General features: G+C 39.9%; 1 protein-coding gene across 1 annotated transcript in view; it reads left to right on the top strand.

The window, feature by feature from the left end:
* The window catches only part of sra (RRM_RCAN_like domain containing protein Sra), a 45354-nt gene extending 33866 nt beyond the window's left edge, over window positions 1-11488 (top strand). Inside the window, exon 4 of the mRNA XM_071686641.1 lies at window positions 8355-11488. Within this exon, the coding sequence (XP_071542742.1) occupies window positions 8355-8485 (131 nt within the window). The 3' untranslated portion in view covers window positions 8486-11488. The remainder of the gene's footprint in view (window positions 1-8354) is intronic.
* Window positions 11489-15370: the final 3882 nt, after the last annotated feature.

Here is a 15370-nt window from a genome sequence, read left to right as displayed (position 1 = left end):
TTCACCTCTTGCACCTTTCTCTTGACCTCCTGCCTCTTTCTTTTATACATCTCCCACTCATTTGCTCTATTTCCCTGCAAAAATTGTCCAAATGCCTGTTTCTTATCTTTCACTAATAATCTTACTTCTTCATCCCACTACTCACTACTCTTTCTAATCTGCCCACCCTCCATGCTTTTCATGCCACAATCATCTTTTGTGCAAGCCATCACTGCTTTCCTAAATACATCCCATTTCTCCCCCACTCCCCATACATCCTTTGCTCTCACCTTTTTGCATTCTGCACTCAATTTCTCCTGGTACTTCCTCACACAAGTCTCCTTGTCTCCTTCCCAAACTCACTTACTCTCACCACTCTCTTCACCCCAACATTCTCTCTTCTTTTCTGAAAACCTCTACAAATCTTCACCTTCACCTCCACAAGATCAGACATCCATCGAGTTGCACCTCTCAGCACATTAACATCCAAAAGTCTCTTCTTTCACGCACCTATCAATCAACTCGTAATCCAATTACGCTTTCTGGCCATCTCTCCTATTTACATACATAAACTTACGTATATCCCTCTTTTTAAACCAGGTATTCCCAATCACCAGTCCTTTTTGAGTACATAAATCTACAAGCTCTTCACTATTTCCATTTACAACACTGAACACCCCATGTACACCACATTACTCACTTTTGCATTTAAGTCACCCATCACTATAACCCGGTCTCCTGCATCAAAACTACTAACACACTCACTCAGCTGCTCCCAAAACGCTTGCCTCTCATGATCTTTCTTCTCATGCCCAGGTGCATATGCAACAAAAATCACCCATCTCTCTCCATCCACTTTCAGTTTTACCCATATCAATCTAGAGTTTACTTCCTTACACTCTATCACATACTCCCACCTCTCCTGTTACAGGAGTGGTGCTACTCCTTCCCTTGCTCTCGTCCTGTCACTAACCCCTGACTTTACTCCCAAGACATTCCCAAACCACTCTTTCCCTTTACCCTTGAGCTTCGTTTCACTCAGAGCCAAAACATCCAGGTTCCTTTCTTCAAACATACTACCTATTTCTCCTTTTTTCTCATCTTGGTTGCATCCACAGACATTTAGACACCCTGATCTGAGCCTTCGAGGAGGATGAGCACTCCCCGCGTGACTCCCTCTTCTGGGGATAGGGGAGAAAGAATACTTCCCCCGCATTCCTCGCGTGTCTTGGAAGGCGACTAAAGGGGACAGGAGGAGGGGGCTGGAAACCCTCTCCTCCTTGTATTTTAAGAAGAAAGTTAAGAGTAAATGTGAATAAGAGCAAGGTTATTAGGTACAGTAGGGTTGAGGGGCAAGTCAATTGGGAGGTAAGTTTGAATGGAGAAAAACTGGAGGAAGTAAAGTGTTTTAGATATCTGGGAGTGGATCTGGCAGTGGATGGAACCATGGAAGCGGAAGTGAATCATAGGGTGGGGGAGGGGGCAAAAATCCTGGGTGCCTTGAAGAATGTGTGGAAGTCGAGAACATTATCTCTGAAAGCGAAAATGGCTATGTTTGAAGGAATAGTTGTTCCAACAATGTTGCATGGTTGCAAGGCGTGGGCTATGGATAGAGTTGTGTGCAGGAGAGTGGATGTGCTGGAAATGAGATGTTTGAGGACAATATGTGGTGTGAGGTGGTTTGATCGAGTAAGTAATGTAAGGGTAAGAGAGATGTGTGGAAATAAAAAGAGCATGGTTGAGAGAGCAGAAGAGGGTGTTTTGAAATGGTTTGGGCACATGGAGAGAATGAGTGAGGAAAGATTGACCAAGAGGATATATGTGTCGGAGGTGGAGGGAACGAGGAGAAGTGGGAGACCAAATTGGAGGTGGAAAGATGGAGTGAAAAAGATTTTGAGTGATCTGGGCCTGAACATACAGGAGGGTAAAAGGCATGCAAGGAATAGAGTGAATTGGATTGATGTGGTATACTGGGGTCGATGTGCTGTCAGTGGATTGAATGAGGGCATGTGAAGCGTCTGGGGTAAACCATGGAAAGTTCTGTGAGGCCTGGATGTGGAAAGGGAGCTGTGGTTTTGGGCATTATTGCATGACAGCTAGAGACTGAGTGTGAACGAATGGTGCCTTTGTTGTCTTTTCCTAGTGCTACCTCGCACACATGAGGGGGGAGGGGGATGTTATTCCATGTGTGGCGAGGTGGCGATGGGGATAAATAAAGGCAGACAGTGTGAATTGTGTGCATGTGTATATATGTATGTGTCTTTGTATGTATAAATATGTGTACATTGAGATGTATGGGTATGTATATTTGCGTGTGTGGACGTGTGTGTATATACATGTGTATGGGGGTGGGTTGGGCCATTTCTTTCGTCTGTTTCCTTGCGCTACCTCGCAAACGCGGGAGACAACGACAAAGCAAAATAAATATATAAATATATATATGAGATGTTTGAGGACAATGTGTGGTGTGAGGTGGTTTGATCGAATGATTAATGAAAAGGTAAGAGAGATGTGTGGTAACAAAAAGAGTGTGGTTGAGAGAGCAGAAGAGGATGTATTGAAATGGTTTGGTCACATGGAGAGAATGAGTAAGGAAAGATTGACAAAGAGGATATATGTGTCAGAGGTGGAGGGAATGAGTAGTTGGAGACCAAATTGGAGGTGGTGGGATGGAATGAAAAAGATTTTGAGGGATCGGGGCCTGAACACACATTAAGGTGAAAGGCGTGCAAGGAATAAAGTGAATTGGGATAATGTGGTATATGGGGTCAACGTGCTGTCAGTGGATTGAACCAGGGCATGTGAAGCGTTTAGGGCAATCCATGGAAAGTTTGTTGGGTCTGGATGTGGAAGGGGAGCTGTTGTTTCGGTGCATTATAAATGAGAGCTAGAGACTGAATGTGAATGAATGTTACCTTTGTTGTCCTTTTCTAGCGTTACCTCACGTCCATGTGGGGGGAGGGGGTTGTCATTTCATGTGTGGCGGGGTGGCGATGGGAATGGATAGAGGCAGCACGTATTAAGTATGTACATGTGTCTATGTGTATAAGTCTGTGTATGTGTTGAAATGTATAGGTATGTATATGTGCATGTGTGGACGTGTATGTATATACATGTGTATGTGGGTGGGTTGGGCCATTCTTTCATCTGTTTCCTTTTGCTACCTCGCTAATTCAGGAGACAGCGACAAAGTATGATAAATAAATATAAATATATACATCACTAAATATACTAAGAAGGGCCAAGTGAGACCATTTTTGTCTGGTTGTGGAACTGAGGTCAGGTTGGGCTCATATGATTCTCTCAGACCTTTGTAACTTTGGACTGTGTTTCTGATGCCCAGGAGTAGGACTGTGATCCTGACACCCAGCAGTAGGACCGTGTTCCTGATGCCCAGCAATGGCAGACTTGGTAGCTTGTGGCAGGTCAATGACGTGTCCTATCCATCTGCATCTTATTGGTGGGCCATCAGTGAGTTGTATGGCGGTGATCATGTTTGTCTGGGTGTTGATGACAAGTGCTTTCTTTCTAATATAAATGGCTTCTAATATCTGTAGTTTCTTCCGATCATTGCAACTAGAGATGATGATGGTGTTATTCACCATAATCTCCCTTGCCAGTCTTGTTCCATGCTTTAGTTCATGATTTGGTTTGATTCTACCTTCTTGTAAGTGTAGTGAGAGGCAGCAGCTGAGGTTGCAAGTTGTATGTCCAGTGTAGTTTATGTGGTGGGGCTAACAGTCTCCAATATTGCATTGGTATCATAAACCACATCAGTATTTTCAAACTTCCAGAGCAACCTACCATACTGTTGTTCATGACAAATGAGCATAATTTTGGATTGCTGTAGCATATGATCAGACTGATATCTTTGTCTTCATCAATCTCTTTGAAGTTTCTTGCCACAATATCTTACACAACCTTCTTGTCCTTTCGATATGATGTTGTAAATGTGTTCCTCTAGTAATATTCAATGCTGTCATGTTGAGGTTGTCTTGTCAACTATTTGATGATTTTCAAAATAGCATTTTGAAGAAATACATTGAATTAAAGAAGATTGAAATGGAGGAGGCCTTTCACATTTCAGAAGAGACTAAACTTGTCTTTGAAACGGCTATACCAACTTAGTGAAAGAAATTATGTTGGACTAGATTAAGAAGTGAACGAAATAGGCTTCAAAGGATATGAACTGTAAGTTCGACCATCTCATTGAAAACAGTGATTGGACTAAGAACACAAACCCTTCCTTTGTGGTAAACCTGTCCAGTTAACAATTGGACAAGGATATTTTTTTGTGTCCTAGGCTACAGATTAAGTTTTATTTGCTCTAACGAGGAAACCGATTAAGTTTTGTGTGCTCTAACAAGGAAGCCAACTGTATTGATATCACAAAGTCTTTCTGTAATTTTGAAAAGAACAGTAAATTATCTAATGATGAAAGTAACATCTGTAAAGGTTTCGTGTATGTGAGTTTGTCAAAACCAGTGGATCCTATGTACATAAAAGGTTTATAAGAGCTATTGATAATCTAAAAGAGATAACAATATGCATGTTACTAAAGCAGATAAGGCTAACACAGTTATGATTATGAACAAAAGGGGTTATTTATCTATAATGAATGACCTATAAAGTGATGACACAACATGCTTTAAACTCAGTAAGAATCCCTAGAAGCAGTTGATTCTTATTTTGGTAAAGAACTGAAGTTGTTGTTGAAAGGTAAAGTTCTTTAATCAAAAGTTTGTCATCTTTGTTCCCTTCATAAACATATATGTATGGACTTATCAAAACACATGAACCAAATTTTCCAGCAAGACCCTTAGTAAGTTCAGTGGGCTCCATCACATAAATTGTCAAAATGGTTAGTTTCTTTATTAAGTCCAATAGTGGGTAAGATATCAAATCTTAATATCATGAACAATGTAGATTTTGTTAACATGCTTAATGATAATGTTGATTTTGATTTCAAACTGGTTAATTTTGATGTTTCATCTCTGTTCACAAAAGTTTCAGAGGGAGCAGAAGAAGGAGCTGGGCAGGGAGTGTTCATTCTCCTTAAATGCTCAGGCTGGGATGTCTAAATGTGTATGGATGTAACCAAGATGAGAAGAGAGGAGAGATTGGAAATATGTTTAAGGAAAGAAACCTGGACGTTCTGGCTCTGATTGAGACAAAACTCAAGGGTAAAGAGGAAGAATTGTTTGGAAATGTCTTAGGAGTAAAGTTAGGGGTTGATGAGAGGACAAGAGTTTATGAAGGAGTAACACTAATGAAGCAGGAGTTGTAGGAGTGTAATAGAGTGTTAGGAAGTAAATTGTAGATTGATGTGGGTAAATTTGAAAGTGGATGGTGAGAAATAGGTGATTATTAATGCTTTTACATCTAGCTATGAGAAGAAAGACTATGAAGAGCAAGTGTTTTGGGAGCAGCTGAGTGAGAATGTCAGCAGTTTTGATGAAAGAGACCAGGTATTAGTGATGGGTGATTTGAATGCGAAGCAAAGTAATGTGGTAATTGAAGGTATGATTAGGGAGCATGGAGTATTCAGTGTTATGAATGGAAATTGTGAACAGCTAGTGGAGTTATGTGCTGAAAATGGATTGGTGATTAGGATTACATGGTTTAGAAAGAGGGATATTCACAAGCATATGTATATGAGTTGGAGAGATGGTCAGCAGAAATTATTGGATTCAGCGTTAATTGATAAGCATGTAAAAGAGAGACTTTTGAATATAACTGTGCTCAGATGGTCGGCTGTTGAGATGTCTGATCACTGTTATGTGGAGGTAAGGGTGAAGATTTGTCAAGGTTTTCGAAAATGAAGAAATAGTGCTAGAGAGAAGAGAGTGGTAAGAATAAGTGAGCTTGGAAAAGAGACATGTGTGAAGAAATACTGGGAGATTGAAAGTAGAATGGCAAAAGGTGAGAGTGGATTAAGCGAGGGGAGTGGTTGAGAAATGATGGCGTGTGCAAGAGATGTATGTAACATGCAAAGGGTGGGAGTTGGGCAGATTAGAAAGGGTAGTGAGTGGTGGGATGAAGTAAGTAAATTTGCAAGTGAAAGAGAAAACGGGGGTGTTTGGATGGTACTTACAGGGAAGTAATGCAAATGATTGGGAGATGTATAAGAGAAAGCAGCAGAAGGTCAAGAGGAGGGTGTAGGGATTGAAAAAGAGGGCAAATGAGAGTTGGAATGAGCAAGTATCTTTACAAAGAATAGGATATTTAAGAAGGATGCAGATTAATCTGTGAAAGACATGAGAATGAATGAGAACATCAGTGAAGGGGCAAAAGGGAAAATGATAACAGGTAATGATGAAATGAGGTGGAGATGGAGTGAGTATTTTAAAGAACTGTTTAATGTGGTTGAAGATAGTGTGTTAGATTTAAGGTTTTTAGGTTAGGGTGGTATGTGAAGTGAGAGTCATGGAGAATGGTTTGGTGAAGAGGGAGATGATGAAAGCACTTGCTAAAGATGAAATTCTGACAAGGCAGCTGGAGTGGATGGTATTGCTGTTGATTTATTAAGAAATGGGGTGACTTTGTTATGGTTATTAAGGATTTTTCAGTGTATGTATGGCTCAGGTGAGGTGCCTCAGAATTGGCAGAATGCAAGTGTAGTGCCATTGTATAAAGGCAAGGGGATAAAGGTGAGTGTTTAAACTTCAGAAGTATAAGTCTTTTGAATATACATGGTGAGTTGTATGGGAGCGTATTGATTGAGAGGGTAAAGACGTGTACGTGGCATCAAATTGGGGAGGAGCAGTGTGGTTTCAGAAGTTTGGGAGAATGTGAGGACCAGGTGTTTGCTTTAAAGAATGTGCATGAGAAATATTTAGAAGAACTTATGGATTTGTATATGGCATTTATGGATCTGGAGAAGGCATATGATAAGATTGATAGAGATGTTTTGTGGAAGGTCTTGGAAAATGTACTGTGTGGGAGGTAGGCTACTAGAGGCAGTGAGAAGTTTTTCTCAAGGGTGTTAGGCGTGTGAACAAGTCGGAAGAAAGGAGAGTGAATGGTTCCAAGTGAAGGTTGGTTTGTGGCAGGGGTGTGTGATTTCACCTTGTTTGTTCATTTTGTTTATGGATGGGGTGGTGACGGAGGTAAATGCAAGAGACTTGAAGAGAGTGGTATGTAGCCTGTGGGGCATGAGAGGGCCTAAGAGGTAAGTCAGATGTTTGCTGATGATACAGCACTGATGGTAAATTTGAGTGAGAAACTGCAAAAGTTGAGTGATTGAGTTTGGAAGAATGTGTGAAAGGAGAAAATTGAGAGTGAATGTGAATAAAAGCATGGTTATTAGGCTCAGCATGGTTGAGAGAAAGGTCAGTTGCAGTGTAACTTTGAAAGGCGAAAAATTGGAGGAAGTGAAGTGTTTTGGATATCTGGGAGTGGACATATAAGCAAATGAAACCATGGAAGCAGAAGGGAGTCATAGAGTGGGGAGGGGTTGAAGGTTCTGGGACCATTGAAGAGTTTGTGGAAAAAGAGAATGTTATCTTGGAGGGTAAAGATAGATATGTTTGAAGGAATAGTAGTCCCAACAATAAGACTCTGTGGAGGAGGGTGGGTGTGTTGGAAGTGAAGTGTTTGAGGACACTATGTGATGTGAGTAGTTTTGATTAAGACTCTGTGGAGGAGGGTGGGTGTGTTGGAAGTGAAGTGTTTGAGGACACTATGTGATGTGAGTAGTTTTGATTAAGACTCTGTGGAGGAGGGTGGGTGTGTTGGAAGTGAAGTGTTTGAGGACACTATGTGATGTGAGTAGTTTTGATTGAGTAATTAATGAAAGGATAAGAGAGATGTGTGGTAATAAAAAAGTGTGGAAGAAAGAGCAGAAGAGGGTGTGCTGAAATGGTTTGGACACAAGGAGAGAGTGAGTGAGGAAAGGTTGACAGAGAGGGAACAAGGAGAATGGGGAGACCAAATTGGAGATGAAAAGATGGAGTGAAAAAAATTTTGAGCTATCAGGGCCTGAACATGCAGGAGGGTGAAAGGCATGTACAGGATAGGGTGAATTGGAATGATGTGGTATACTGCAGTCAAGGTGCTGTTAATGGACTGAATCAGGGCATGTGAAATGTCCATGGGGTCTGTGAGACCTAGTTGTAGATAGGGAGCTGGGGCTTTGGTGCATTTCACTTGACAGCTAGAGAATAGATGTGAGCAGATGTGGCCTTTCTTTGTCTGTTCCTAGCACTACCTTGTTAATGCGGGAAGTCGTCATCAACAATGAAGAAAAAAATTATAAATATGTATTAGTCTTTCCCATCAAATATAGTCAGGAACAATGTCTAAAAATCCTTAGCTCATGCTTTTTGGGTGTATGAAATATCTTTGAGGTTAAGATAGATTTTTGTGTATTTCAGGAGAGTCTCATGAACTGCATCCACCAATGGAAGATAAGCCTGGAATTATTGTTCATGTGTGTGAGGAGAGTGAAGTCAACTGTGAGGGCGGAGCAAAACCACGCATCATACAAACTCGTCGGCCCACTTAATGTATCATCTACAACTAGTGATTTTTGTGATTATGGGGTACATTTGCATCCCATTTCAGCCTTTTTTGATCCATGAGAGTGAATTATGAACTTTTGGGTGGTGTTCCTGCAGATTTCCACAATTCCTTTAGACTTATAAAGGGTTGAATGTCATCTGACTTCTGAGTGGCTCCTTCCCCATAAGTAATCACTTCTTTTGATTACATGGAGTTCTTATCTTTTCCTAATTTCTTGTTTTTTAAGGTGATTAGTTGTATGATTTTTTCCAGGGCTGTTGGGATTATGATGTCATTTAATCCTTACAGTATGAAAATACTTTTTCCCAAGCTTCCTATAGCATTTGTGAACCTGCCAAGCTATATTCAGAGGCTTATTTTCCCATAAAGATATATAATGAATATTCTTTAGCTTGCGTAGGTATTAGGTAGCTAAGATTTTAAGTATCAGTGTTGTAGAGTTGACAAATGTTGGTAATATGACTAACTGTATAGAAGAATATTTTAATCAAATCTTTCAGACAATATCAGTGCCTGTATGGACTTCTTGTGAGTTCTTCAGTAGAAAGAAGCCATTGCTATACTGTTTAACACATTAAGAATGGACAGAATTACAAGGTAAACTATTATTTATGTCATCATTTATTGTAGTTAAGGCTGTATTAGGATTAATTTATTAATTAGAATAAAACTTTTAGTGCAATATATTTCTGTAGAATTAATTTATTTTATATGTTCCGTTGTAATCATGAATATAAAGAACTATGTATTTTGTGCTAGTCTCCAATTATGTTTAATCTGTAATTTTAAGATGATATGTTAATGAGTCCTGTACTCCTATCATATTACACAGAACATCAGATTGAATTCCTGGCAGTATGATATTTTTCCATTACCTATGCCTCAGGTTGTGGCACAGAAAATTTTTAATTGAGTATCTAAATTTTTCAGCCTCCCAAGAATTGAGGTGTAATGCTTGTAGTTTGTGTACAGCTTAGACCCAGACTAAACCCATTCCTTGGTTCAGATTTTAATTCTTCTATAAGTGATATGTTTTGAACAAAGGTAGATAGAAAAATTTCTTTTAAAGCATGCGAAAAGAAAAATAATTTAGAATTCACTGATAAAATGCTATTTGTAGTAAATGATATTATTTGTATCAGTGTAAAGTGTGGCAACTGTAGGTGTGGCCATTAAGTGTTTTAGGACAAGTGAAATGCCATCTTAATTTAAGTAATCAGTGATAATTCACTTTGTAAACATTTATATAGTGCAATAGTTTTCATGTGGACAATGTATTGGAAATTTACATGTAAAAAAGCATTGTCAGAAACATTTATTTTTCAGGAAATTGATATCTATATTTGGTGACAGATGCATAATACTTTCTTTAAAGGTGAGATAGAGTAGGATAGTAATTTGAAGTTGCCTATCACTCATATGTGGAAATGCTGAATTCCAGAGTATGGTGCTTTGCTCTTAAAACTTTTAGTATTTCATGCTGTGAAAATGGTCAGCAGTTGAAATTTTCTTGGAAATATTTATGGCTATCTTACTTTAGATGCAGGGAGGATTGCATATTGTTGAGAGAGTAAGAACAGAGGGAGAAAGAGAGAGTAGGAAGATAGGAAGAGCAGAAGAAAAGGCTCATAAATTTTGAGCAACATATGTGTACAGATTAAGTTGACCAGGGTATGGTTAGAAAATTATAATTATGTTTAATCTATTTTTATTTCTTGATATACAGTGCTGAAATTAAATGATGTGTCCCCATACTTGTCAGCTTTATTTCTAGACTTGCCATATTCTAGTCCTTTTGTATACACAAGGACTGATAACATTCACCTGATTATTAGAAGTGTTGCTTCATATTAACAGGTTTATTGCATTTGTTGTGATTCATATATGTTTTTTATTTACATGTTTTACTTTTATGAATCCTTTTAAACAGGCTTATGGAGAGTTAGGAGAGCATCCTTAGTTATTATTTGATATTTATCCAAAGAATTATAATTTTTCTACGTTACATGGGCCTCTGTGCCACATGTGATAAGATTATGTAAGTATTTAGAGTATGTGTTACACCATTTTTGAACAGAGGGATGTCCTTGTGGGCTTTTTTATGAGCAACTGCAGTGTTTAGAAACTTGTATTTTTAGATAGGGATACACATCACTGACCATTGAACATTGTTTAAGCCAGGATCATAATTATACTAGAGTGGCTTTCAACTGGCTCATCCTTCATTTAAGATGGTTCTCATTAGGAGATGACAAAAGATGTCTGATTATGTCAGCATTTTGTATTTTCTTGAGTAATTCATGTTCTTTTTTGATATTTACTGATTCACTTATATTTTGTGTGAGTTATTATCATAGATTGACTGTGTTGATATATACTTTTATGCACACAGTGTTCATTTATATTTGCATAACACACACACATTCATGTATTCACACAGCATATTTATACTAGCTAATGTATATACATTAACAGAGTTGCATGAAGGAACATGCAGATGAGTGTGCTTGCAGCACGCTTAGTTGCGTGCATACATTCACTGTGTAAACACTCACTCTTACATGGTCATGCAAATGTATGCACATGTACATGCACATACACAAACATACATTTCTTTAACTAATTTGATGAATGTTTTCAGAGTGTAGATGTATTGTATAGACTTTTTTGTGTAATTCCACATTGATGTAGAATTATTGTAGATAACATTATCACTTTGGCAGGAGAGTATTGGCTTGAGAGACTGCCATCTTACCAGTACTAGTTACTTTTTATTGTATATTTTCAGTTAGCAGATATCTGTGTATGTATGCTTGTATGTAAGTATGTGTGCATGTGTATTATACATACAATGATTTTTGCCGTATTTTTATCAGTAATGTAATTGTGCTGAACATTTATTTAAAATTGTTATTGAAGAAAAAGCTAGTTTTGCATGAAATTTTTGGATGTGTACATCTGTATCAAATAAACTGGAGTTTTTTAAGTCCAAATTTTCTTAAGTCATAGTAAAGTTTCAGAGAGGAAAGTGATAAAGGCAGAGTGTAGCTTCATGATAGTGCAACAGTATTCTCTGTAGCTCTATTGAGGACTTTTGGCATTAGCACATGTATGAAGTAGTTTAATGTAAAGTATAAGAAAGATTTAAATGCTTTTTTGGTTTACGAAGGATGTAAGGTGTGTGTACGAGTGGGAAGAGAGGAGAGTCATTGGTTCCCAGTGAACGTCGGTTTGTGGCAGGGGTGTGTGATGTCCCCATGGTTGTTTGATTTGTTTATGGATGGGGTGGTTAGGGAGGTAAATATAAGAGTTTTGGAGAGAGGGGCGAGTATGCAGTCTATTGTGGATGAGAGGGACTGGGAAGTGTCAGTTATTGTTCGCCAGTGATATGGCTCCAGTGGCTGATTCGGGTGAGAAACTGCAGAGGTTGATGACTGAGTTTGGATAGGTGTGTGAAAAGAGAAAGTTGAGAATAGATGCGAATAAGAGCAAGGTTATTAGGTTCAGTAGGGTTGAGGGACAAGTTAATTGGGATGTAAATTTGAATGGAGAAAAACTGGAGTGAAGTGTTTGGGATATCTGGGAGTGGTCTGTCAGCGGATGGAACCATGGAAGGGGAAAAAGGGGTTCATAGGGTGGGGGATGGGGGCGAAATTTTGGGGGAGCTTAAAAAATGTGGGAAGTCGAGAAAATTATCTCGGGGAAAGAAAAAAATGGGTTTATTTTTTAAAAGGAATAGTGGTTAAACAATGTTTTTTGGGTTTTGCGAGGCATGGGCTATGGATAGAGTTGTGGCAGGAGGATGGATGTGCGGAAATGAGATTTTTGGGGGGACAATGTGTGGTGTGAGGGGGTTTTTGGTCGGTAAAGTACGTAAGGGTAAGAAGATGTGTGGAAATAAAAAGAGCGGGGTTTTGGGAGAGCGGGAAGAGGGTGTTTTGAAAGGGTTTTGGGGCCACATGGAGAGAAGAGTGGGGAAAAGGGATTGACCAAGGGATATATGTGTCGGAGGTGGGGGGGGAAGAGGAGAAGGGGAGCCCCAAATTGGAGGTGGAAAGATGGAGTAAAAAAGATTTTGTAGTGATCGGGGCCTTAACATGCAGGGGGGTGTAAAGGGGCAAGGAAATGGGGAAAATTTGGAGCGATGTGGTATACGGGGGTTGACTTTGCTGTAGTGGAGTAAAATCAAGGCATGTTGGGGGGTTTGGGGGTAAACCATGGAAAGCTGTGTAGGTATGTATATTTGGTGTGTGGACGTTTTGTATTGTCATGGTATGGGGGGGGGGTAGGGCCATTTCTTTCGTCTGTTTCTTGCGCTCCCTCGAAAACGCGGGAGACAGCGACAAAGTATAAAAAAAAAAAAAAAAAAAAAAATAAAATCAGGAAGGAGAAAGAGGTGAAAAAGGGCAATGAGATTTGGGGTGAGGATTTATCATTAAATTTTGGGAGAAAAAAAAGATGTTCTGGAGGAGGTAAATAAAGTGGTAGAAAAGGGAGCATGGGAAATGTAGTGAAGGGCGCAAATGGGAAGTGGGTAAAAAAGTAGTGTGGGTGTGAGAAGGGGGATGGAGTAGTTATTTTTAAGGTTTGGGGTTTATGTGTTTTTATGATAGGTGGCAGATATAGGGTTTTGGTCGAGGTGGTGGGAAAGTGCGGGGGGGTTTGGGAAAATGTTGTAAAAAAGAGAAGAGGGTAGTAAAAACTTTGTGGAGATGAAAGGGCCCGGGAAAGGGAGAAGGTTTGGATGGTATGCAGTGGAATTATTAAAAAAGGGGGTTGGGGCTGTATTGTTTATGGTTGGTAAGTTATTTAATGTATGTATGACTCATGGTGAGGTGCCTGAGGATTGGCGGGAAAGGTGCATAGTGCATTGTCAAAGGCAAGGGGATAAAAGGGGGAGTGTCAAATTTCAGAGGTATAAGTTTGTTGTTTTTTCTGGAAATTGTTTGGGGAGGGTATTTATTGAGAGGGGAAGGCATGTACAGAGATCAGATTGGGGTTTTGGGAAAAAGGGGTGGTTTTTGAAAGTGGTAGAGGATGTTGGATCAGGTTGTTTGTTTGAAGATGTATGTGAGAAGTACTTAGAAAAAACAAATGGGGGTTGTAAAGTAGCATTTTGGATCGGGGGAAGGGGTATGATAGAGGGTTTATAGAGATGCTTTTGTGGAAGGTATTAAGGGTATATGGTGTGGGAGGCAAGTTGGGTTTGAAACAGTGAAAGTTTTTTCGAGGTGAAGGGAATTTTGTACGTGTAGGGGAGAGGGGAAAGTGATTTGTTTCAGTGAAGTAGGTTTTCGGCAGGGGGTTTTGTGATGGGCTCATGGTTGTTTAATTTGTTTATGGATGGGGTTGTTAGGGGGGAAGAAGAGAGTTTTGGAAAGAGGGGCAAGGTGAAGTCGTGGGGATGAGAGAGTTGGGAAGTGAGGGCAGTTTTTGGGTTTGCTGTTTATACAGCGCTGGTGGCTGATTCATGTGAGAAAAACTGCGAAGTGGTGATGAGTTGGTAAAGTGTGTGAAAGAAGAAGTTAAGAGAAATTTGGGAAAAAGAGCAGGTTATTTGGTACAGTAGGGTTGAGGGTCAAGTCAACTGGGAGGAGTTTTAATGGAGGGGAAAAAATGGAGGAAGTGAGTGTTTTAGATATTGGGTGGAAACTGGCAGGGGGATGGAACCCTTTGGGAAAGGGGGGGTCATGGTGGGTTGGGGGCAAAATTTGGGAGCCTTGAAATGTGTGGAAGTTGAGAACTTATATCGGAAAGCAAAAATGGGTATGTTTGAAGGAAAAGGGGTTTTCCAACATTTTTGTATGGTTGCGGGTGTGGGATTTATGGATGGGGTTGTGTGCAGGGATGGATGTGCTGGAAAGAGATGTTGAGGACTTTGTGTGTGTGAGGGGGTTTGATCGAGTAATTTAAGAAAGGGGTTTAAAGAGATGTGTGGAAAAAAAAAGAGCTTTGGTTTTTGGAGGCAGAAGAGGGTGTTTTGAAAGGGTTTTTTGGTCACTTGGAGGATTGGTGAGGAAAGTTGACCAAGAGGATATATGTGTGGAGGTGGAGGGAAGGGAGAGGAGGGAGCCCAAAATTTGGGGTGGAAAGAGGGGAGGGGAAAAAGATTTTGTGTGAGGGGGCCCTGAAATGCAGGAGGGTGAAGGAGGGCAAGGAATGAGTGAATTGGAGCGATGTGGTATACCGGGGTTTGGGGACGTGCGTCAGGGATTAAATAAGGCATGTGAGGTCCGGGGGTTTAAACCATGGAAGCTTGAGGTAGGTATATTTGCGTGGGGTGGACGTATGTATTTACATGTGTATGGGGGGGGTTTGGCCATTTCTTGTCGTTTCCTGTTGCTACCTCCCCAAAACGCGGGGACGGCGACAAAGAAAAAAAAAAAAAAAATAAAAAAATAATAACAATATAATAATAAAGATATATTAAAAATTTTTCCAATAGAGCAAAAGTCTTTTGAAAATAATTTAAAAAATAATTCTGTTTTTTAGTAAACCCCAATACCTTTATTTGTTTTCTCACAAAGAGTTATAATGTTCAATGTTTGAATGATAGTCTTCATTCTCTGTTACAGACTGTATTCACTTGTTTTGGGATATCTGGGGTGGATTGGCAGAGATGGAAACAAGGGGAAGTGGAAGTGAATCATAGGGGGGGGGGGTTTTGAAAACCCTGGGGAGTTTGGGAAGAATGTTTGGAAGTCCGAGAACATTATTGGGGAAAGCAAAATGGGTATGTTTGAAGGAATAGGGGTTTCCCCAACAATGTTGTAGGTTGTGAGGCGTGGGGCTATGGATAGAGTTGTGCGAAAGGAGGGGGTGGCTGGGATGAGATGTTTGAAGACATGTGGTGTGAGGTGGTTTGATC

The sequence above is a fragment of the Panulirus ornatus genome, chromosome 42 (genome assembly GCF_036320965.1).
Source record: "Panulirus ornatus isolate Po-2019 chromosome 42, ASM3632096v1, whole genome shotgun sequence".
NCBI lineage: Eukaryota > Metazoa > Arthropoda > Malacostraca > Decapoda > Palinuridae > Panulirus > Panulirus ornatus.
Note: the sequence above shows the minus strand (reverse complement) of the source record. Positions and strands in the feature narration are given on the sequence as shown.